The 23,827-nt window shown below is 44.1% G+C and overlaps 5 protein-coding genes across 6 annotated transcripts; 4 read left to right on the top strand and 1 right to left on the bottom strand.

The window, feature by feature from the left end:
• Positions 1 to 1,896: 1,896 nt before the first annotated feature.
• On the top strand, positions 1,897 to 10,517 carry LOC128722490 (tubulin monoglutamylase TTLL4-like). Its single transcript, XM_053816156.1, has 7 exons — positions 1,897 to 2,116; positions 2,293 to 3,228; positions 3,300 to 4,326; positions 4,402 to 5,324; positions 5,412 to 5,573; positions 5,647 to 5,925; positions 8,998 to 10,517. The coding sequence occupies exons 1-7, from the start codon at positions 2,048 to 2,050 to the stop codon at positions 9,523 to 9,525; spliced, it is 3,924 nt and encodes a 1,307-aa protein (XP_053672131.1). The 5' UTR covers positions 1,897 to 2,047; the 3' UTR covers positions 9,526 to 10,517.
• A 3,260-nt stretch (positions 10,518 to 13,777) lies between these two features.
• LOC128726410 (uncharacterized) lies at positions 13,778 to 14,837 on the bottom strand. Its single transcript, XM_053820218.1, has 2 exons — positions 14,761 to 14,837; positions 13,778 to 14,690 (listed from the first exon to the last, which is right to left on the bottom strand). Exons 1-2 carry the CDS (start codon positions 14,835 to 14,837, stop codon positions 13,871 to 13,873), a joined length of 897 nt encoding a protein of 298 aa, XP_053676193.1. The 3' UTR covers positions 13,778 to 13,870.
• A 102-nt stretch (positions 14,838 to 14,939) lies between these two features.
• LOC128726180 (28S ribosomal protein S21, mitochondrial) lies at positions 14,940 to 15,504 on the top strand. The gene is made up of 3 exons (XM_053819973.1): positions 14,940 to 14,996; positions 15,146 to 15,307; positions 15,371 to 15,504. The coding sequence occupies exons 2-3, from the start codon at positions 15,161 to 15,163 to the stop codon at positions 15,485 to 15,487; spliced, it is 264 nt and encodes an 87-aa protein (XP_053675948.1). The 5' UTR covers positions 14,940 to 14,996; positions 15,146 to 15,160; the 3' UTR covers positions 15,488 to 15,504.
• A 1,066-nt stretch (positions 15,505 to 16,570) lies between these two features.
• On the top strand, positions 16,571 to 22,271 carry LOC128727236 (probable actin-related protein 2/3 complex subunit 2). 2 transcript variants are annotated; one of them, XR_008410838.1, is made up of 8 exons: positions 16,571 to 16,978; positions 18,118 to 18,211; positions 18,535 to 18,830; positions 19,087 to 19,307; positions 19,383 to 19,474; positions 19,557 to 19,666; positions 19,734 to 21,071; positions 21,781 to 22,271. XR_008410838.1 is itself a non-coding variant. In XM_053821124.1 (7 exons), the coding sequence occupies exons 1-7, from the start codon at positions 16,905 to 16,907 to the stop codon at positions 19,759 to 19,761; spliced, it is 915 nt and encodes a 304-aa protein (XP_053677099.1). In that variant the 5' UTR covers positions 16,571 to 16,904; the 3' UTR covers positions 19,762 to 22,271. The 2 variants fall into 2 exon arrangements, 1 of the variants encoding a protein (XP_053677099.1); XM_053821124.1 differs by having other exon boundaries at positions 19,734 to 22,271.
• Positions 22,272 to 22,700: 429 nt separating this feature from the next.
• On the top strand, positions 22,701 to 23,583 carry LOC128725753 (transmembrane inner ear expressed protein). The gene has a single exon (XM_053819521.1). The coding sequence runs from the start codon at positions 22,948 to 22,950 to the stop codon at positions 23,329 to 23,331; it is 384 nt and encodes a 127-aa protein (XP_053675496.1). The 5' UTR covers positions 22,701 to 22,947; the 3' UTR covers positions 23,332 to 23,583.
• Positions 23,584 to 23,827: the final 244 nt, after the last annotated feature.

Consider the following 23,827-nt stretch of genomic DNA (forward strand, 5'->3'; position numbering starts at 1 on the left):
AAAAGGTACACAACACACACACACGACACACATTCGCAGCGAATCGCTGCTAATGGTTGCTTTGGCGCGCTACGATCGATGGGTGGCTTCTTTTTCGGCAACGCCGATCGCGAGCGAGCCAAATTCACAAAATCCGGTCACTCGATCGAGGGTCAATATTGGGGCGTGTGTGTGTTTGTGTGCTCGTGTGGCGTGTGTGCCAGCATCCCAATCGAAGGCGCGAAAGTCTCGATGCTGAAATGAAGCGATTTTTTGCCACACGTTGATCGTGACTCGTTTGGCTGGCGCGTTTTGAATGTGGCGCACGTTGTTCAAACAGCATGGCTTTTGAAATTGTGAGATTAAGTAGAAACTGTTCTAATAATGATGACTGCTGGGCTGCATTAATAAGAGCTTGACACAAATATTGAAATCTCACGGCAGCAAAAGTCTAACCTCCTACCAGCTGTGTAGAGAGTCAAAAGTGTTATTTTCACATGCACCATCTGGGGACCACCTGTGGGTTTCTTTCCTTTCTTCATTTTCCTACTCCATAGTGCGTGCCGGGCACCTATTCGGCGTAGTAAACATAGCGTCGAACGATCTCTTACAATCACTGCTCCATCTTTCATAGCTCTCCACAGCCCACTCCGTTCGACTTATGCTCTGTCGTAGAGAGCGAGAGCGAAATCCGGTCTCGCACCAAATCATAGGTAGCATTGATGGGGAGCTGTGAACCGCGTGTGTTCGTGTATGTGGAGAGTGTGGAGCTGTCAATTAATGGGACAAGCTCCACGCGGTCGCTATCGGAAGTTGTGCTCTCCGAGGCGTGGAGAGCTTCCCGTGCACGCGTTCGCGAGTTCGAATGAACAGGAAAAATAATAATAAACCTACTGAACGATCACGTTGCTGGCTGGTGTGTGATTCTTAGTTCGAGTGTATTATCGCCCGCCATTAGAGTTAGTGCAAGTTCTTCTCTTAGTCACTGCCGGGAAGAAACTACAGCCTTTCCGAGCGTGTTAATTCCTTGTGTTTCATCTTTTAACTATTTTGCGTAATCACTGTATGTGCGTTGGCGTTGTTGGCTGGTGTGTGATTCTTAGCTCGAGTGTATTATCGCTCGCCATTAGAGTTAGTGCAAGTTCTTCTCTTAGTCACTGCCGGGAAGAAACTACAGCACTCCCGAGCGTGTTAGTTCCTTGTGTTTCATCTTTTAACTATTTTGCGTAACCACTGTATGTGCGTTGGCTTTTCGCAGCGTTTAGTTTTTCGGGATACTTTTCATTTTCACGCCCGCGTGGTTAAGAAAACCGCGCCTGCGTTGCCGTTTCGTGGTGGATGTTTGACGCTAGAGTAAAGAGAGATAGAAAGATTTTGAGATGGTTTTCATCATTCAGTGGACTGAAAAAATCCCGTACATCGTAGTAATTTAGCGCGCACCTCACATTCAACATTGACCACTCAGCTCAGCTCACGATTCAGTGTCAGGGTCGCGGTGCTTCAATTGCTGCGCCATCCACGAAAGCCGGCCGACCGGTTCGCAGAGCGCACGTGAGAAAGCGAGAGAAAAGGAGAGAGATCCTTCACGCCTATAGGCCTTTACTCGGGCAGCCTCACAAATTGTCCATCGGGAATGAGCTAAGCAAGATAAGAGAACCGTCTGGGTCGGTTTTCCCTCTCCAAACGAAAGCAAACAGCTTGCACGGTTTATGGGTGAGACTCGTCACCATACAATTCCTCGCATACTACGGTGGCTGGTTGGCGAACCGCATGGTGCTTAGTGAACGGTGACGTTTGGCAATATTATTTTTGCCACTTTTATGGTTTCACGCGTGGTTCCTTTCGTGCTGCTACGTCGAGAAGTTGCCGGCGTGAAATTGAACGTGAAAAAGTCCCCAGAGTGGTTGCAGGTGTCGGAACATTGTGACCTGGGGTTGTCCGTCATCAGTCTCTGCATCTGCGCACCGACGTGGAGCTGATCCCGTCGGTCAGTCGCGCACATTCCGTTACGGTAACACACGGCCATTGGATTTTTGCACCGGTTCGGAAGGAGTGTTATACCGATAATATGTTCGAAAGCATTCTTAAAATACTCGTTACGTTGCTGTACTCCTGCTGTACATGGTTTTGGCAAAATGTATGTTTGTACTGTGTAACTACAAAACCTGTATTTTATTTCATCATTTCGTGTATGGCTCAAGTTATCACAAAGTCACTTTGTTGCCATGACAACGATTGAGTTTGAAGAAAGCAATATATGTTGATGCAAAGTAGGTAAACATTTCTAATTCAATTGTTTTTTCGCTCTTTTAGATAACTACCAAATTTGCGACCATTATGGACTTCAAACAAAACGGCTCAACGACATCGTCACAACCCCCTCACACCCAATCAGCCGTAAGCGGTGGACTTTACGGAACCGATGGCCGTAACGGAAGCTCAGCTATTCGCCTGCAATCCTTGAAACAACAGCAACCAGCCACGACGGGTACGAATGGCCCAGTTACGATGAATTCCTCGGTCACCGGTTCTGCTCCATTGCGCCGGAGATGCCGCAGTGAAAGTCTTCCAATGGCACCATTTCTCTACGGGAGCACGGATCAGCAGGGACCCAGCAAAACTAGGAAAATGCTTCCAGGGAATAGCCATCAGTCCCATCACCATCATCATCTCAACCATCATAAGCAGAAGCTGTCTGGCGGAGGAAACACGACGATGTCCTTACATGATCACCAAGTATCGATGTCGCCGGGCGGACTGTACATCGAATCCTTTTCTCTGCAACAGCAGCCTCATCACGGTAACCGAAAAGTGCTACCATTGCCCACCCACGATCTGCTGCCAACGATCGGCACAAACTCACATGCCACCGGAAACAGCGCTCAGCAACCCGCGAAAGAAAACGTTGCACAAAATCATCTCTTCGGTGGCGGTGGTGTGAATGCGAAGGACTTGTACATGAGTGAATTGGACGGTCTGCGGAAGGATCGTCGAAACGGTGGATACTTCGTCCCAAACGAATGGCAGCTTGAGTCACGATTTGCGCGCAATCTTGAAGCCAATTTTACCACCCGTGCCACCATTTTGGAGCGTAGTGGGCGCAAGATGCGTGCTCGAAGTGAATCGGAACCGCAGGAGTTTATGTACCACAGTGCCCACAGAAATAGCGGCCTAATTTCCGCCAACACCAGTCTGCTCACCGGACAGCGGACTATCGCGTCCTCCCAACGTGATCGACAAAGTAGAGATGTAAGTGTTGGTGCTGCTAACCGGTATCCTGGAGCTTAGTAACATGCATTTTCTATTTCCTCTTCTTCTAGAATACCTTAAAACGGACACGGGATACCATCTCCCCAACACTGGAAGCGGACGAATCCTTTGCCATGTACAGCAATGGCGAAGGCGCCTTTGGAAACGAGTCGCTATCATCTCCAGCCGTCATCTCGGTGATACCTCTCTCCAGCCAAAAAGATTCACCACCTTCGAAAATAGTGAATGCGGCAGAAGCGATGGACGTTAGTCCAACCGACCATCTTCAAACGACTGGTAGGGTTGTAGCCGGGCAACGCACCAAATGTTCAAAGGCCTTATCCGGTTCCACGACTGGCCAGCTTCGTTCCTCGAAAGTGGCAGTTAGGGCAAATCGAATTGCACACAATCGGCTGAAGCCGAAACTAGCGAGTACACTTACCAGTACTGGTGTCGTCGGTACGGCTGTACCTTCCGATGGTTGTCGGAAGTCTACTTCCCCACAACCGCTAGCTCAAAAAGGCTCGATGACTTTGCCTATAATCGGCATAGTGCACAATACAGGCAACTGTTCGCCAACTCCGTCGGGTGTTTCGATAGGAACGAGCGGCGGAGAATCGGTGCACACGCAAGATCTCGACGCGGAAACGATCGATCAATCGGATGCCGGTGACGATGATGACGATCTGGACGATGAATGTAACGGAGAGGATGATGATCTTGACGATGAAGTTGTGATCAGTGGCGATGAAGTGTTGGATGATTCGTTGACCGACTCGGAGGACAATTATCGCTCGTATCTGGCTGCGGCCTATCAGAAGCCAAAATCACAATCCGGTTCACCGTCTCCGTCTCTCGGTAGCAAAACGCCCGTAGTCACATCGATCGGTGGAGTAATGGGAGGATATGCACCGGAAGGTCCCCTTGCACCAAGCTTGTTTCCGTACGTTCCTCCGTATCTTACGTTTGCGACGCACGAGGAGAAAGGGCCCCCGATGCCTCCCGCCATCCATAAAGTGTTGAAATGGAAGCTGACACTCATTACCCCAATCGTAGTTCGAAAGGTGCTACTCAACAGTGGATTCCGTTTGTTGAAGAGTAAGTAGCATAAATTTATCTACCTTTGATGACAGCGCTATAGTTTCAACTACAATTTTGTGGGTATTTTTACAGAAACAAACGATTGGATTGGAACTTGGGGAAAACACATGAAGAGCACGTGTTTCAAAACCTTGCGACCGTATCAAAAGTTCAACCATCTTCCTGGAAGTTTCCAAATCGGCCGAAAGGATCGAGTGTGGCGTAACCTGCAGACGCAGATGAACCGCCATGGCAAGAAGGAGTTTGGTTTCATGCCTCGTACCTACATCATACCTCAGGATTTAAAAATGCTACGCCAATTGTGGCCCCGCTACAATCAGCGCAACTGCAAGTGGATAATAAAACCGCCGGCGTCGGCCCGCGGTACAGGCATTAAGGTAGTCAATCGCTGGTCACAGATCCCAAAGCGGAAACCATTGATCGTGCAGCGTTACATCGAGAGGCCGTTGCTCATTAACGGCAGCAAGTTTGATCTGCGACTGTACGTGCTAGTGACATCGTTGAATCCGTTGCGTGTGTACATGCACACGGATGGGTTAGCGCGGTTCGCGTCAGTAAAATACAGCGAAAAGTCGGAAACGCTGAGCGATCGGTATATGCATTTAACGAATTACAGTATTAACAAACTGTCAACCAACTACAGCCAGAACGAGGATGCGGACGCATGCCAGGGGCACAAGTGGACCATCAAGTCGCTCTGGTCGTACTTTGCGGAACAGGGCATCAATGTCGATCGGTTGTGGAGTGCACTGCGTAACTTAGTCCTCAGAACAGTACTCGCCGGTGAAGGGTCTATTCATGCACTGTCGAAAGTAAACGTGGGGTGCAAATACAACTGCTATGAGCTATTTGGCATCGATGTGCTGCTCGATTCAGAGCTCGTACCGTGGCTACTGGAAGTAAACATTTCGCCTTCGTTACACTCGGCTTCCTCGTTGGATCTTTGTGTGAAAGGACCTCTGGTGAAAGCGCTTCTAAATACCGTTATGTATCAGGTGTGTAATCCTTTGTTGCTTCTCGTCACGAAGTTACTCGTGGAAAACACGTTTGCTTAACGATTGTCGTTTGTTTCCGTTTCATAGATTCCTCCTAGAATACCAATGGCCGAACAGAAGGAAATTCTTAAAGAGCAAGGTCTCGAGGGACCACTGTGCTTCGATAAGCGCATCTACACGACCGGACTGTCCAAGACCGAAAGACTGAAACATAACCAATTCATCCAGAAAGACATGTCACGTGAGGATGTATGTTGAAGGGTCGTTGTATGCATTGGGCCCAAGTGGTTGATAAAATTCATTGTTTTTCTTTCGATTTCAGTATCTCAGCAGTATATTGGAAGAACTAACGCCAGACGATGTGCGATGTTTGCTGCTAACCGAAGATGAACTTGCCCGTAGTGCACCCCTGGAAAGGATCCTTCCGGCTCCGAACAGTCACCGATACATTGGGTTTACCGAGCATCCTAGGTACTATAATCGATTGCTAGATGCTTGGGAGCATCGGTACAGCCAAAACCGATCGGAAGGAGTCGCACTGCTGCAGTCACTTTGTGCACGAAAAGTGCATCTGCAGGTTCCTCCCAGCACATTGAAAAAGGTAAGTGTCGTGGGAAAGGGAAGCAAAGCGCTCTGGCTAGTTCATGTTCTCGAAAAAGTATCTGGGTGAATGAAAGTCAAATCAAAAGGTTTGCTTCAATTTAGATATTTTCTTGAGCTCAGAATTACATAAATATATCAACCACATACATACATACCTTCGCTAAGGAGCGACAAAAAACTACACCTTTACATCTCACGTTCCAAAAGAAGAGGGGCACCAAGTGCCAATGGAACCAGGCCATGTATGCCATTATGCGGCTAACCCTAATTCTAGCAGTACCTAAGCACAAACACGTAAAGCACACTCCTCCTTCTCACACCGAACCACACAAAATGCGTCCATTATTTATAGCTTTATGGTTTTCATGGACACGCTGTTGCATCCTGGCATTGCTAGAATGCGACACTTTTACATCTGGACTACAGATTTTCAAACAACTTTCATACATGGCTTTTACTCATTTTGTAAAGATTCTGAACACGTGGGCACTCCTCTATTTATTTTGGTTCTCTTTTACTACATCTTTCTCTTGTTACTCTCGTTACTTACATTTGAACTTAATATTTCGATACATTTTTCTTGTTATACTTGACCGTTTATTATACTCTACAAACATGTACATATAGCCAACAACAGTCAACACACTATGTTCTCTTTCTCTGCTCTTGTTGTACACTGCTCTATTATCAGTATACACACACTAGATAACAATCGATTCTGCTGAATCGGATCACACAAAATTATTGTGTTTACTAAACGTTTCTCTTTCTCTTACTGAATTTTATCGATCTCTGGGTCTACATTCTTCCCTCTTGTTGACTGCAAACGTAACATTTTTGCTAATTTTATACTACTGGGAAAACCAATTGAATCACAACCTAATAAATTTGATGTCTAAAACACTTGTATAATACCAACATCTGATAAAACGATTCCGGCTAATCGAACCGGGCAATCAATCGAATGCAAATATTGTTGTAAAAAATAAAAATGAAAATGAGGACAGGATATTTGGTCAGCATTCCGAGCCGCGTACTGGCGTTGTCGAACGATACGGGGTCGTAAGTGTGAAATCATCTCTTTCTAGGTTGATTTGATTTTTGACATTTTTTTTTGTTTAAGTCTTGTAATGTCTCGAAATGTATGTTTATTTTTTATCGTTTATTTCTTTTTCATTTAATTTATCTTCTTGTGTCTTTACGTCAAGAGAAAATTCGCGTAAAAGTGTGTTTCATTTACTTAAAAGTCCGTATGCTTACAATTGTTTAAAAAAAATTATCGCTTCGATCAACATTTTGGCAGTGATGTTTGCCGATCCAATGAGTTTTATTTGTCTTGTTGAATTGTTTCCCTTTTTTAATTAGGATTGTTAATATTGAGTTTTGATTATTGTTCTATTAAAATATGCCGTTTTTTGAATTAAACTATAGACGCCACACTTGTAACTATCGACCAGCTTACTCTTGGATATTGTATAGTTCATTAGCGTTGTGTTGAATTAAAGATGCATAGATTTTTCGTGAATACTAGTCTAGTGGGTTGCAATAAACAATTTTCGATTATAATCTAGAATGTTTTACATGCAGAAATTGCCACCAATGGCATTGTATTCATACTGCTAAGGAAGGTAGTTTGTTTTTACGTCTATTTTAGTGTTTCGTCGAATAGTCTTATAAATACAAGTACTATCTCTTAGCGTTATTTCTTCCTTCTAGAGTTAACAACAGAGCAAGCTAGTTTACACTCGTTACGATCCACTCCCATTGTGATAGTTCATATTCAATCAATTTTTCCAACTCAAATATTCTACTGAACAACAACAACTACAACAACAATTGGAACACTAATCAGGTTGGGAAATTCTTGTTGATTGTTTTTTTTCACGATTTTCCAATTTGCTACATGTGACTATACGCTGCAGCTGAAGCAGTGTATTCCATTCTAATCGAACCATTGCAAAATGCTCTTTTTTCTTTTTTCCTTTAAAATGCTCGTCTACCATGCGCTCAATAGGCGATCGAAGATATCATCGAAACGATCAATAATGGTGGTAACAATATTTGGGGAGTTCCAAATCCTTACTGAAACCATTGGACTCGTTTATCCACCCCTGAGACTGAAACGCATACCAACTGGGTCTCTGGGGGCAATTTCGGTTCAAACATAGATCCTTTCCTTGCACAACGTTTATCAGTCCGTCTACTTCAATGTGCCCAATATGTCCTTGTGTCCCTCTCAAGAGCCTTTATCTTCCTAAGGTAATATCGATAAAATAAGTTTCCGTAAAGTGACGTGAATAACTCCAATTCCAACTAGTCTAAACGGTTGCTTTGATTAAAGATACTGTGTTGGTGTTTTTAAACAAAATTCACAATCTGCATTCCGTTGGATTTTGAAAGTTTTTCCCAACAACCCTATAGCAAATTTCTCACTGCCTAATTTCGTAGCGTGTTCAACGTCCTCTTCATAGATTTTCGCATCGATGCCTGTTTAGTATTTAGTGTGTTCGGCCATATGGCCAATCAATTTTTTTTCGAATGTTTCCATTGTCTCTATTACGAAAGTAACCTTTAACTACGTTCAAAAATCGATCTTAGCGAACCAACTACCCATAATTTTCGTCATCTTCATTCACATAGTAGCGCAAAAAAAACGACATTACAACTCTCTCATAGTGCTGGAAACATGTCCTTATCATGTTTATTCATTCCTGTTACAATTGTATCACCCCTGTCCTATCGGTGTTGTAAAATGGCGGTTACTATTTGATATAACATAGCATTCCCTCGTCCTCTATCTCATGGTGTAACATTAGCGTATTTGCATCGTTTAATTCCATCATGCCCATCACATTACTATCATGCTACATCGTTTCGTGTCACTTTGGCATTGAACCGTTGTTATAATCTTAAACTTAAAAAACCGCAGCCATATCGCAAACGCATCCTTAGATCAAATCGTATTCTTCTCAGCCGTTAGCTCGGTTCTATTCTAATGTTGTGATGTTTTTTTCTTTCCCTCTTATGCTCGTTTCTTATTTCCCACCCATGGCATGTGTTTGAGCAACAGGACTGCAACAATAAGCCACAAACGGATAGTACAAACAGTGAGAATGGTTCACAAGACAGCGGGATCCACACGGACCTAACGAGCCTGTCCGAACTGCCATCGCAAGAGTCGTCTTCCGTCTATCAATCGCAGGAATCGATTGACCAACTGCCCGAGGACACGCCGCGCCGTACGGTGCCAGTGGGTTCCGTCAAAAGCACCGTAGAGCCGGCGACAAATGACGATTCGCTCGTGGTCACCGCTCAGCCGATAGTAATCCGTGCCATTTATCCGCCCGGCAGCGATAATCTGCTAAGCACTCAAACAATACAAGTCCCAGTGGCAGTGAGCACCGAATCTGCTGCCGATGCTACCGTGAACGATGCGGCAAGTGGGGACGTTCCAAAGACAACACCGACGCTTGCGGACGACGATGGCGACAACGTGCGGTTGGGGGACAAAATTAAGAAAATCCTAGACGATGCGTTACTGCTGAAACAACAAGAATGTGGAACTGATACGGAAAACGCGATCATTGTACAGGAATAGTACTATCGGGTTGCATTGTAACAAACAGGGCACGTTTTCCAGACGTGCCTAACAGCATACAATAATGCCGTGTGTTGTTAGGATCGGTCAAAATTTTCCGCACCCTGAAAAGAGATGTCTTTTGTATGCTTGTTAAAAGTTTGATTTTTCGTTCGGATTTTCCGTTTGAATGTTTTGTTCGATTGTGATGTTGTTTCGTTTCGATCACATTCGTGCGCATTGTTCCTGTTTGGAGCTTTAGGTGGCTCGGCTTTGTAGTATGCGACAAATTGCAGCACTATCGTCGTCACACTCCTCTCTACTGATAAGTTTTCGATAAAGCTCGCGGTTTACAGGGAAATTTTCTACATATACCATTTCCATGCTCATGTTAAATGTGTACGAGACTTGTGATTAGAATCGAACGGGATTCCTCATTGCAATGCAGTGGGTGTGTTTCCTTTCGCGAAAAAAAAAAACAAAAAAAACTGCCAACTGCTTAATCGTGCAGACAATGAAACGAACGCTGTTTGCGATGATCGATCCTTGACAAACGCACTGAATCTCTCCTTTTCGAGGGACAAATGAAATCGCGTACACCAACTGACGGCCAACGACGCTTGTGTGGTTAGCTAAACTTAAATTGTGAATTATTAGGCGTAATCGAGCGCCTGTACCATAATGTGTTGAAGTAGTAACACTCAACGACGGAACCGGTCGTTAGACTACGCATTATATATAGGAAAATATGCGACGGGCATTAGTATAAACCTCAACAGGTTTAGGATGTTTAGGATGGCATTAGTCAGGCGAATTGGTAAGCAAAAACATTTCTCCTTGTACTACTATTTTCTTTGGCACACGGAATTGCTCCCGGTATTAATGGTGTGGTAGAAGTGTGTTGTTAGTACACCATGTCTGAGTTGGGAAAGATTGTAATCACTTATGTCAAGCTCATACAACACGGAACAGACGCCTGGTTTACGCCGTAGGAGAGATTAAACACAGTATGGGAATAATGAAAAGAACGATATATTTGTAGTACATCAAATCCGAAACTTTGAATACGCGAACAACTCATATACATAAAAATTTACAACTTTCAACATTCCTCAGACCAGGCTTCTATAACCCCCGAACAGATTGGCGAAATTTCCCATTTCATATATTGGAGACATTTTCTTTGTCCTTCTCGTCCGATATCGTGCTTTGACCTACTAGTTTTCCCTTGGTAACATTTTTCTTGGCAAGTGCCGCTATTCTTTGGCGCAGCATCTTGTTTTCATCTGCACATTTAGTCGTGATCACCGCACGTACCATGCTCTCTTCCACGTGGCACCGCTTGCAAATGATTTCAACCACGTCGGCAACCACCTTCGGATCCAGCCGGTCCTTTACCGGTTTGTCCGATTGGGTTACATACGCTGGTGAGGGCCTTCCGCTGAGTGAATGACTGGCGAGTTGCTCTCGCGAGAACACCTCCAGCAGGAGCTTCCGGGTGGCACATTTATAGTTCGTCCACTTGATCTGCTCAAGCACGGACTTCCGGACGAGTGTGTTGTTTCCGCCGATCGCTACCCTGTCGCCCGATACGTCATCCATTTGCATTTCCACCGACAGTCGTTTGTCGTGCTCGTTTTGACCATCCGGGACGATGACGTCGTTCCGTTTTTCGTCCTCCTTCAGCGAATCATCCCAGTCGTGTTTGATCATATCATACACCTCTATGGAAGATGCGGATTTTCCTACCACCACCCGTCCGTCACCAGTGTAGTTGGAGTCCAGCGGCTCGAATTGCATTTCTGAGTTTGTTTTCAAATCGTCCATGCTTACGGATGCCACGCCGTTTCTCGAAGCATGGTCGTCGATCACGATTGCCGCGTTGACGGACGAGCTCCAGCTCTGGTTACTGTTCACGTCTTGCTGCAGCTCACCGACGCAATCTAGTCTCGATATGGTGGTCCACTGATCACTGTTTGAGCCTGTCTTGTGATCTGCCAACTCTCGATTCTCACAGCTTGTCTCGTACGCGCGCATAACCACAACTTCAGCTCCAGCGGATGGTGGTTGATAATTCTCGATCGTGTCGGGTTCCCGGTTTTCCCGTGTGGACATTGTCGTTGCATTGCGATCCTGCAACGCTGCCACCTGCTTGCAGAGGCTTTTGAGGAGCTTCTCTTGGACTTGCATCTTTTCGTGCAGCTCGTACAGTAGCTTCCGGTTGTACTCATTCTCCATGCGCGAACCCTTCTGTTCGGCCATGACACTCTCGAGGTACGATAAAATCTTGTAGAATTTTGCATTTTGATACGAGTTGTTCTCCGTCGATAGATTGGTCGTTTGTGTTTGCTGATCGAACGTCATTGGGGCGGTGGGTTGGCTCATTCGATTGATCCTATCTACGCGAGCAGCCATGGTTCTTCCCAATGGCGCTTCACCAGACGATTCCAACTTTACAGGTACAGCAACGTTCGCACCGGCCATACTGTCGCGGTAAACGTTGGACACGTCTGGTTCTGTTGGTCCCAAGATCCTAAGGTTTTCGGAGCCGGAATCGTTACGGTATCGTTTTGCCCGTCCATTTTCCTAAAATGTGAATAAACGAGATGTTGGTGGATGAAAAAAGTTCACCACGATCATGTGCACGTGTTAACGGAAACGTACATTCTCGTGATCATCCGGAAACTGTCTCGATGCTGGCTTCGTTGCTTGCGTCTGTTGAGTGGAACCAGACTGTTCTTTGCTGTAGTAAGGTTGTCCCTGTTGTGGCTGTTTCGGGTGATATTGATGACGGTTGCTGGATTTAGCGATCAGGTTATTCGCAGCCATGATTCTTAGCTGCTGGAGTTCTGTTTCGATGAAATTTTTGTCCTCTGCAAGGGGTTTGGTACGACATAACCGAATGTTACTCCTCGTAAAGAGGTGGGAGATTTTGAATGGATGATTGACTTACCGGAAATGATCACGATTGTTGCCGGCATAATGTACCGTCCCCGCATCACGTGTATCATCTTCCCTGTGTAGAGTGCCGAATCACGTTTTCGCTGCGTCCCCTCGTCAACCGGCCGGTTCGTATCACGTGCAATTTCAATGATTTGTGACGAGTCTATCACCGTGTACGCGCTGGGTTCGTCGTTTGTCGTTTCAAATTCAACCAACGCCCAGCAGAATGGGATGGAACATCCAGGTGCTGCTGGTATACTCCGTTCAGGACTTTTAGGCACCGTATTATGAGTAGGATATTGTTGCGACGAATACGTCAGTGTTCCGACAGCATTTTCTCCTTTGTAATCCGATGAGACGGTTGCTCCCGACCCGCCAATGGGCTTTCCATGTGGCAAACCGCTTGAGCACACGGGCAGGATCTTTGAAGGAGCCACTGCAGTTTCAAACACGGCACTGGGAGCCATTACGGTTGCCACGGATGTATTCACAGCAGACGGTGCGTCCGTGCCGGTAGATATGTACTGTACTGTGTACGTGGATGACGCACTGTTCGATCGCAACGACGGATTGGGCGGAATGTACTGCATTCTTGCACTTTGCTGATGCATTTTTCTTTACTAGCGGGATCGCTTTAACCAACCAACTCTGCACTTCTCACAGTCGTTACTGTTCTAATGAGAACTGAGCCAACTGTTCGATGAAAGCCAAAGAAACCAGAATAAGGACCCTCGTTGCAACTGATCCTGCAGCAGCAGCACACATACACATACACCACCCTTAATGTATGTTTCTCGCCAATTCTTTTCAATCTTTTTTTTCTACCCATCCCCTCCGCATAGCAGAGCATAAATCTTTTCTGTTGGATTCCTGCAGGAATCGAAGGGAGAATGGCGCACAGGTAAAGACCGATACCAAAAGTGGTACGTTACAAACATGAGGGGTAGAGAAGATCCTCATCAGAGAAGGGCTGTGGGAACACGCTGGTTTACCTGTGGTTTACGAAAGGAAATTTCTCAATCTTCTAGAAGCTGTCTCAATAGTTTCGTTACCTCGTTTTCTTTCCCTTTTGAAGAAATCACTGCATTATTTCGTGTATCTTATAGCATATTCGTTTATTTGCACATGCAATAAAATGGTAAAATTTTTATTTTCTATTTTGGTAGTGGTTATTTTTTGCTGCTACGATGAAAACGAGTTCTACCAGCTTCTTTTACTTTGATCGACATTAGATGCGGATTGTAATATTTGGAAATTTAAAGACTTATAACTAACAAATGGCGAATAATGTAAAATTATCATTTTCATTGTATCTTACATCAGTAGCATGCTTCATGGTGCTATGTACAACGAGCTGGTATACCGGGTTATACCACCCTGCATACGATCTCCAAATGTATCTTCGAGATTTATCTATCTAATATCATTTGCAATACTTTGCTACCACTTCCTTTAGCAGGGCGTGCTGGAATGTGGTTAAATCCGACCGAAGGCACAATTCATCCCGAACTGATACCAACGATTCAACATCCTTCGCCTGGCAGGACACGACAAGTGACTGGAGCAGGAACACAAGATCCTCCGGAAGCTGTGGCTGGGAGTGGCTCGTGTCCCGATGGCCACCGTCACCGATGGTAGAGTATCGCTCGATGAATTTATGGTCGTACCGTACGGACGGAGGCAGCTGAAGCAGGCATAGCAATAACAGCCGGGACACCTCGATCCGCTTTACTACGTCTTGGTACAGCATTTCGCATTTGCGTTCCGTTAGGTTGTCGTATATTTCCGATAGCTTCTCGAATGCGGCAACATAATCCCGCGCAGCAATACTTTCCTCTGCGGATTGTTCCAGATCCCATATGCGATGGCATGGCGAGTTGAAATCACTTGTGAGCTCCACGTTCGGGTTGACTTCTTTTAGTTCCCGTATGATGGCCGCGCCGATGACCGATTTGTCGGGGAGCCGGGAAAGTGCCAACGTGTAGCATCGAAATGCGCCCTCGTGATAATCCTGGGTAACGTTTGTAGCCCCTATTCTGGTTTGCTTCTCGTTCGCGATTCGAAAGGATCGAGCGGCTCGGAGCAGAGCATCGACCTCGCCCATATCGTTACCGATGAGCTTGTCGCACTTACTTTGGCCAATGTAACATTTTGCGGCATACTCTGGCTGGAAGGCTTCGTTGAAGCTGTTGGCCAACGAGCCAAACTCTTCCGATACATCAGATACACTTGGTCCAAAACGTCTGGAAGCATAGAACAACAGAAACACATTGTAAAAAAGGTCTTTATCACAGCAGCTTGCAATTAACTCACTTGATTAACACCCGCTGTATTTTCTTCAATTTATTGCACGTAGTTTTGTACTGATGAATCAAATCGGGGCTAGACATTTTAAAATGCTTAACCAATTGTGTCTTATCAGAATATGGTTATGTTAAACGAATCAGATGTAAACAAAAGGCTGTCATTTCATAAATATGAGAAAAAGAAACGAAAAACGTGCCGGAAGTGTTGTGTTTGTACACAGCGAAATTATTCCCGAATAAACAGTAAGTTGATAAATTAGACTAAGTTTTGTGCTTTAAACCAAAAGGCAAGCAAGTTTGCTTCCTTATGCGTTGGTGTTTGTCGAACTAGAGCGATTGGGAGTTGTGCAACGTTGAAACAAAAGAGCATCGTTTATGCAACCTCATTTCAGACCATCCTTCTCGAAATGCATCATGCCAAGTTTATCGCACGCACTGTTTTAGTGCAAAAGAACAACGTCGAGGAAGCTTGCCGAGTCCTGAATCGCATTCTAGGCAAGGAGGAGATTTTCGATCAATTCCGGCGTACTCGCTATTACGAGAAACCGTTCCAGGTATGATTGTGCTGGAACAGCTGTTTGCTTTCTGGTTTTAATGATCTTTTTTCGCCATTCCAGACCCGGAGACGTATTAATTTTGAACGGTGCAAAGCTATTTACAACGAAGATATGAATCGTAAAATCCAATTTGTACTTCGAAAAAATCGAGTAGAACCGTTCCCGGGATGTAATTGAGCAGTGTTACCTAACGCATTTTTACTCTGTATCTAGTTATCTTTTTGAAAGCCGAAAACATGGAAAAAGAACAATAGAAGATTATTTGATAGTTTCCAGTCAAACACTACCAAATCATCAAGCCAATGCAGATTATTTTAATATCATTCGATTACCAGAATCGGTAGAACTTTGGGTAGTGAATCACAGTGTGTGGTTTAAGGACAAAAGCGTTCATACATTAAGAAACTACAGTAAGTGGCGCAAACTTATATTTTAACCTCACAAAAGAGCAGTAGACAAAACAAAAATCCACAAATGCTCGTTCCAAATATATTTATTCCACAGCAGGATTTCCAAAGATATTACAGAAAACTCGTTTCGGTTGAGTTGCGTAAAACGGAAAGTAAAATATCCTACATTGTAAACCATCCGCCGATATAGAATGTCATCTGCGGCTCGGATGACAAGACAGAGAAAGAGTCAAATAGCAAAAAAAGGAGAAAGGAAGAGCGTGTAAGCAAGAAGATACGAAGAAGAAGAAACAACCGTAGGAAAAACGCTAGGAAAAACTGTGTCCCGGGTTCCGCTAAAAAAGGTTGTGTTTTCGTGCTAGATTTTTCTCTCCGGGAAAAGAAAAGTCGGGATAAATTTCGGCTTCCCTCTTGCGCCAACGTCTGTCTCCGGTTAATACTAATTTGCCGGGTGGGTGAGGTGCGGATTCGGCCTGTGCCGTCGGTTTGCTGCAACGCGTTCGGTGGCAGGTTCTTGCGTGATAATTAGTGGTCTTCGTCCCGGTGTTGGCCACCAGTAGAGAAGGTGCATAAGAATAACAGGAAGGTGGGCCGAAAACAAGCTGATTTTTCGCTTGCCAAGTCTGCTGTGTCGTGCAGAAAAACGCAAGGGAGGCATTTTTGTCCATGCGTGAATGTATGTACCAGTCGTTCCTGTGTGTGTGTTTGTGTGCCGTTGTGTGTGGCTAAAAGTTGGATCTATCAGCGAGGCAAGTGGGCAGCTCCACCATCAGGGCAGTAGTGCGTGTAGTGGAATCAGCCTTCCAAGCTAGGCGGCGGCGTTACAGTCTTCAGGAAACGGTGATTTTTAATTAATTTGCCCCGCATAGAATTGCGAATTGGTGGGTTTTTTCAAGCGAGAAAAACCAAAACGACCCTCGACAAGGAAAGCCAAAGATCAAGTGGTAGTGGTAGTGCTTTGGCTGCGAGCAAACGTGAGATCACGCACAAGGAGTGGCAAAAACATTCGCGAACCGCCGAATTAAGAAAGTCAACTGGGCCACGAAGCAAAAAAAAAGACGCTTCAAGCACGTACAGCCAAACCGAAGTAGTACACTACCTCCACCTTGCCAATCGCTGCCGTGGCATTGTAAAAGCAACATAGGATCCAGGGCAAAGGCGATTCGCTGTTTGGATGAGCAAAAATGATTCTGCTGGAGATCAACAATAGGATTGTGGAGGAAACGCTAACAGTCAAGTATAGAAATGCAATCGCAGGGTGAGTAATCGAGCTGCTATAGCGGCATCATCACGTCATCCATGGACAAGTCTCGGAGTTTTGCAGTTCTCTTTCCTAGCTACTACTCCACAAAGCCAGCTGCCGTTGCCAGCGCAACGAGTTACAAAATCATAAATGTCATTTTTTAACCACAAGCGCTGTCCCCTTGGTTTGCTTGGCTAAAAAAGTAGCGAAATGTCTTGCAAACGTCGATAAGCAGGACGTAATGCAGTTGCAATCGACACTTTTGGCTCGCGAGCGCATAAACATAGAGCCCCGTCAATGGCCTAAAATGGAAACTTGTGCTCCATCGGTGACGCATCCACATTGTGATATGTATGAGGCATAGCCGCCTGGACAAGAAACCCCAACCACCCGACGGTGATGTGTTCCATGTGCCCAACCCTCGACTCCACCACGGTAGCTAACATCGGGGCGATTTTCTCTGCTGAACGCCGTGGCCAACACCCAACCGGTCGGATCTATTGCAGAGGGGAAAACGGCCAAAACTTGTTCGTTATCGCGCGCTTATCAACGTAAATTTCCGCCGCTTAAATCGACACGAACACAGAGAGATCGCAAAAAAGGCGCTCTTCGGGATTGGTGTTTTCGACTGATAAAGCGCCACTTATCTTTTCCTGCTGCAGTATGTTCCTTTGATTGTCCATATCGGTATGGAATGGAAGTGTTGACCTAGCAAAAGGTGGTGAACATCGTCGTTTTGAGTTCGATTTAATCGAACTGATGTAGGGCTAGCCAAGACATTCGATGCAATCCTTTGGAGACTTTAGCTTGATGATTCACACGTGCGATGAGCATGCGACTAGAGTGCAGCATTGGGAGACATTAAAAGTATATTCGTTTCAAAATGTAATAATTTAACATATAGTATACCTCAACGACAGATAAGAAGTTCGTTTTTATGAATCTCTTTTGTTGAGCTTGGTCTTATCTTTCCGATGGCGAAGTATCTTTCGTTCACTGTTATCGATTAAGTAAAGATACTTGCCGATGCAACAAGAGAGCAAAAATTCCGAAACTTTGTCATAATGGGTATTGCTTTGTTTCTTGTTTTCATAGTCCTCAACAATATATGTAACGCATGGTTGTAATGCAAATACTTCCCATCTTAATTGCAGAAACAAAGCGGAATCCATCGATGTGACCGTAGCCGACTTTGACGGAGTGTTATTTCACATTTCCAATATCAATGGCGACAAAACGAAAGTGCGAGTACGTATTCCTTCTAGGCAGCATTATCGACATTAATCGTAAAGCTATTTGCACGGCAAAGCGCAATGTAGGCGAAATGCTGTTTCCATTATCCAATTGATGGCCGCTTAGTCTCTTGGCGACGACAAACAATCGACCCGCTTAACATGGGACGTGTCGCAGGTTTCGGTATGGAGAGAAGAGTAAAGACTTCCTGAAGGTTGTCGACCGAGGCCAACGAAAGCAATGCCTAACGACGATACTACTATCCCTCAACCAAGTTGTTAAAGCCAATTTCTTGTTGTCTGATTGTTTCTTCCTCCATTTGCTGTATATTGTTCCAGACAAGCATATCGCTAAAGTTTTATAAACAACTGCAAGAACACGGGGCCGATGAGCTGCTAAAGCGAGAGTACGGTGAGCTGCTAGTTGCACCCGAGGATGGCTACAATGTGTCGGTGCTGGTCGATCTGGAAAACATTCCGGAAAACTGGGAAGAGACGGTGCGAAAAATCGGACTCTTGAAGCGAAACTGTTTCGCGTCCGTCTTCGAGAAGTACTTCGACTTTCAGACACAAGGCGAGGGTGAAGGCGAAGGGCAAAAGAGAGCAGTAATCAACTATCGGAATGATGAAACAATGTGAGTGGTTCCACGATAAGCAGGAATTGGATAGGAGCCATCCTTTGGTTTTGTGTCGATATAAACGAAACCCATTTCTTTAATTGTTGACTGGGCCGTAAAATCTCAAAATAACTTGTTCGTCTTCCACGAACATAACAAAACAGCGTTAAAATCGTAAAGGAAACAGATGGATTAATGACCAATTTATTGACGTTTTATTGATCATAGGACCAAGTAAAAACTGTTTTGTTTCTTTTTTTCTTCTCCTTCATAGGTATGTTGAAGCCAAACCGGACCGTGTGACGGTCGTGTTTAGTACGATATTCCGTGATGAAGACGACGTAGTGTTAGGCAAAGTATTCATGCAAGAGCTGCGCGAAGGCCGAAGGGCATCGCATACAGCTCCGCAAGTATTATTCTCCCATAGGGAGCCCCCACTTGAGCTGGCCAACACGGGAGCTAGGGTCGGTGAAAATATTGGCTATGTCACGTTTGGTAGGTGTTTTTTTCTTCCCACCGTTAAAATTTTATTTTACTAATTTTGATTTTTCAAATTGCGTTTCTTTGCAGTTCTTTTTCCAAGGCACACCGCAAAGGAAACGCGTGATAATACGATCAATTTAATTCACATGTTTCGTGATTACTTGCATTATCACATTAAGGTACGTAGCAAAAGGATTCCTCTAGCACGTTTGAACTGTTCGTAAAAGGACTGATCAAACTCTAATCTCTTTTGTGTTACAGTGTTCGAAAGCGTACATTCACTCGCGAATGCGTGCAAAGACTTCAGACTTTTTGAAGGTGCTCAACCGTGCTCGACCGGAGCAAAAAATTACGGAAAAGAAAACTATAACGTAAGCATTTGTACTCTTTGGAGGCTTTACGGATTATTAATACGATTATTTTTTATCTAAATTATAGCGGTCGAACATTTATCAGGAAGGAATGATTCTAGAACTTGTCGGACGTCTAGTTGTTAAATGTGTAAGTATTCAAACGAACCTAATAAAACAAACAAGTAAAGAAGCGAAAGAGCAATGAGTGGATATGAAATGGTCTCAAAAATGATTTTCCGCCCTAGCGGATAGGATGCATTTGGTTGGGATAATGGAAAAATGAAACCAACATGGGGCAAATGCATGCCAAAGCTTCCGGTACATCTTGTTAATTGAAGACCATATGTCTGCGATACTTCATCGTTGATGAGTACATTCATTTTCAAGCATGAATCATGAGCATATATAAATTGCAAAAAAAAGAAAGATGAACGATGGCAGACATTTGTCCAATGAATAGTAATGCAAAAAACAAAACAAAAAATGCGAATTTAAGCATGAAAAAGCTAACTGTTGCAATAGACTCTTTAAGCTCTCCCCAAAATCGGAAACAAAGATACAGCAAATATTCTTTATTCAAACACACCACACTACGCCTATACACTTTGACATCTAATAGTAAAAGTTAGTCGAAAATATACACTTCGAAATACACAGACACCGTAAGTAGAATCGTATTGGAATTTCTTAATCATCGCTGCCAACATAAACGTGTCTGTGAACTGATGTAGGGCCGGGACAGATAACATACAATTCTGAGTGTAACTATTGCCTAAAGAAACTGGAAAGCATTTAATTGAGAGGTAAATTACTGCACCGCGAACCCATATAATCAGTTCAATTGGAAGGAAGTAATAGCAGAAACGAAAGAGTGTGCAGTAAGCTAAGAAAATTAATTTTATAAAAGAAAACAAGTAGATGGCAAACATCGTGCAGGAAGAAACAGGTTTAAATTAAAAGAAAGCATCTACTAACAATTGCACTTTTATAGAGGTTGCATTTATGGGTTGAAACCAATTGCGGTAACGTATGGCAATCCTTGGATAAGCTTGAAGGATTGTCTGGAATATGCTTGATGTGGAAAATCGAGGAAAATCGCACAAAGATCAAAATGCCAATCACAAGCCTGGGGGCTGTTGATGCATCCAATCAGACGAGAGATACTACTCAATGTACTAATCAATTCAATGAACGATAGAAAAAGAAAGCTACACTCTGCCGTCACTTGCAATCGTTTGTTACGATGCCGTTCCAGAATCAGAATCAAATGAAAAGCAAGAAGCACGAAAAGGGTAGCTAGTATTTTGAACACACCCTCCAGTAAAGAATGCGTAAGCGCAGCAGAGGAACGCTGGAAAAATGCAATACTAATCACGACCGTTAAGAGAACCGTGGCGGAAGCACGGAAGAACAGAAAATGAACGTAAGTATTGTTTTCCTCATCGAATTTTACCAAACCACACAAGAAACGTTGTTTACTAGTACTACTACTGCTAATACTATTATTACTAGTAGCCTTTAGAAAAGCGCAAGCAAACGAGGGTAAAATGAGGGTTCCATGACTAAAGCAACCGCGCAAGATACAGAAAGAGAAAAAAAGAGCAAATGAGAGAGCAAACTAGTAAGCATATGTTAGTTAAAGATTGATCCTCGTTTATGGTTGGCTCGGGGTTTGATTGGATGGCCATTTACCATTTTACTAACATCCGTGGGATCGACCTACCGACGCCTGGCCTGGCGATCGAGAAGATTATTCTTTCAGTTGTTTGTAGTATAGGCCGAGGAAAACTAGTTATTGCTGGTGGAGAAGGCTATTGGCGATAGGTACGAAACGAAGAGTGAAAGCTGATGTGCATTTATTTACCGGCGAACAAACACAAAACTCCTTTCCTGATCGTAGCCGTTTCATCGTCCTGAACAAGTTGTAACCGCCCTGTAGAAATGTTGAACGATTCTGCAATTTGCAATGAACGGAGAGAATTCGATGATAAATATCTCGGAACAAATGAATAATGTGAATGTAACATAACTTCCTTTTAGCTAGCGAGCAAAAGAGCGATAATTACTAACTTCGATCATGTTTTCCCTATGGTTGCTGCACATTGAGATGAATTTTTTCATTGTGCTTGTAGCTATGGAGGATCTTAATGCCATTCGTTCGAGATGGGGTCTCGTTTGTTGCAAGCAAAATAGATCCACTAATTGATCGTCGTTTGTGACAAGCGGGATTTGGAAAACTAAAACGGAAAAATATCTCGATTCCTACTGTATGAAATCCGCTCAAACCATTTGTTGGTAAAAAACACACGTAGGCAAAGGTTTACCGTGAATTACAGTTCCAGTAGAGGTGGCAAATTTCGACCGATGAATAATGTTCCCCTAGATCGGATAATGCAGTTTAAGGAAGTAAAAATGGATTGCAAAACTAGACTCCAAAAATGCTATGAAATCAGCAACCATCTTCAATAAATCAGACCCATCAACTATCCAACCTGATGGAACAAGACGTCGTGATGCGAACGGTCTTGTGTTTGCGCTAAGAGAACTGTACTGAAAGAAATATTTCCGTTCTACGTTTTGCATCACCCTGATTCATCCTAAAAGATGATGAAACGGGTCCGAAACTGACCCTTTGTTCGTCTATCGACCGCACACTTTGCACACCCACATCGTTTGATGCCGGAAGCTATCACTTAACCGACTCCACATCGTTAACTGTCGTTTCAATTTCGAATGCAACTGCAGGTCACACACATGAAGGCCATGAGGGTCGTAAATGAGAGCGAATACATGTTGCTTCCGGCTCGACCTTTCAAGATGATGTATGGTCAACGGCCAAAATACGCTCTAGGCGAACGCTAAGGAGCCGATGAATTTGCAAGGATAGATAGATTCACTATGAGGGCGGCTGGGTGCGGCTGTGGAAACGGTTACAATAAAGCAAGCAGCAGGTGGGACACTCCCTTATTTTGCGCGTCCTACAAGCAGCCTTCTGCTTGCTTTATTTCAAACAGGCACTCCCTGCTGGCGAGCGAGCAAAGGATGTGGAATGAACGGTGGAACTAGGAGTAACGTTTATCCATTCGCACCCACACAGCGACGACGGTGGAGCTACGGGAAGGATTCAAAAGGCTCGATTTGTACACTTGAGACAGTTGCAAACTCGTCACGTCACGAGTGGGAGTGATAGCGCAGGTCGTAAAGGTGGTCTTTTAATCTTACGTTCCAATTGCTTGTTTGGATTCGAACGATTGGATAAAAACGGCAAGAAGTAAAAGGATACAACACATCTGGCCGTGATGGTTGATGAACTGAGCGTTGAAACCGAGGCGGAAGCTATTCTAGAAACAGAATGGTTTTTTGGAATGCGTGTGTGGGAGTTGCTGCTGCTTTCCTGTGGGTCCGTGCTCGGGGTCGTAATCATGCTGTGCTGTTGCTTCCGCTTTAGAATCCCGAGAACCAAACAGGACATCGAAGCGGATTATCATCGAAAGAAGCTCACGCGAAAGTTTCGCGAACGGCTCGACTGCATGAACAATGCCGACATCGACGAGATGGACCTCGTAAAAGCTCTCGAGTGGGTACGAGATAACTATCAGGCGGTCCAGGACAAATTAGCTAGCAAGGAAGTGACCGAGAACAAGGACAATCAAGCAATCATTACAGTTTGCGATAATGTTTGAGCGATAATGTGTGGTAGCACCATAGCTGACGCTGATAAACGCATGTTAAGCGTTCGAAGTCCTTGCACCGTTGAAATGTGGGATTGTTTGCTTTGTCGTGTTTTGCATCCTTCCAATTCATACCAGTTATTTCTGTAAGGAATATATTTTTTTGTAAAGCTACTTCTTTTGCAACGGGAATTATTGCTGCGACAGCAGACTGTGTAATTTTACCATTTCCTGTATACTAAATAGAAAATGCGTTATACTAAACAGAACCAATAAAGAAATACAATTTTTTGTTTTGTGTTACAAAAGAAAAAAAAGCACAATTCCATTAAAACCTGTGTTTTAAAATAAATATTATCTTATGATCATTTATTACCAAATGTGCATGGCTGTTATGATCATTTTAAAAGTAATTGATCAGTTGCTCTACCTTAGCGAAATTGAAACAACAAATGAATTCCTACACTTTTCAAATTGTCCGAAAATTATGATCATTTAAAATGGATAC

The sequence above is a fragment of the Anopheles nili genome, chromosome 3 (genome assembly GCF_943737925.1).
Source record: "Anopheles nili chromosome 3, idAnoNiliSN_F5_01, whole genome shotgun sequence".
Lineage (NCBI taxonomy): Eukaryota > Metazoa > Arthropoda > Insecta > Diptera > Culicidae > Anopheles > Anopheles nili.

Excerpts from the sequence above, each read along its gene's own strand:
- LOC128726180 (XM_053819973.1), top strand. The coding sequence starts at position 15,161 with ATGCATCATGCCAAGTTTATCGCACGCACTGTTTTAGTGCAAAAGAAC. Across the intron at positions 15,308-15,370 it reads ATTACGAGAAACCGTTCCAG|ACCCGGAGACGTATTAATTT; the intron begins GTATGATTGTGC and ends TCGCCATTCCAG.
- LOC128727236 (XM_053821124.1), top strand. The coding sequence starts at position 16,905 with ATGATTCTGCTGGAGATCAACAATAGGATTGTGGAGGAAACGCTAACA. Across the intron at positions 18,212-18,534 it reads GCGACAAAACGAAAGTGCGA|ACAAGCATATCGCTAAAGTT; the intron begins GTACGTATTCCT and ends ATATTGTTCCAG. Across the intron at positions 19,667-19,733 it reads ACGGAAAAGAAAACTATAAC|CGGTCGAACATTTATCAGGA; the intron begins GTAAGCATTTGT and ends TCTAAATTATAG.
- LOC128725753 (XM_053819521.1), top strand. The coding sequence starts at position 22,948 with ATGGTTGATGAACTGAGCGTTGAAACCGAGGCGGAAGCTATTCTAGAA.
- LOC128726410 (XM_053820218.1), bottom strand. The coding sequence starts at position 14,837 with ATGTCTAGCCCCGATTTGATTCATCAGTACAAAACTACGTGCAATAAA. Across the intron at positions 14,691-14,760 it reads ATACAGCGGGTGTTAATCAA|ACGTTTTGGACCAAGTGTAT; the intron begins GTGAGTTAATTG and ends CTATGCTTCCAG.
- LOC128722490 (XM_053816156.1), top strand. The coding sequence starts at position 2,048 with ATGTTCGAAAGCATTCTTAAAATACTCGTTACGTTGCTGTACTCCTGC. Across the intron at positions 2,117-2,292 it reads GTACATGGTTTTGGCAAAAT|ATAACTACCAAATTTGCGAC; the intron begins GTATGTTTGTAC and ends TCGCTCTTTTAG. Across the intron at positions 5,325-5,411 it reads TAAATACCGTTATGTATCAG|ATTCCTCCTAGAATACCAAT; the intron begins GTGTGTAATCCT and ends TCCGTTTCATAG.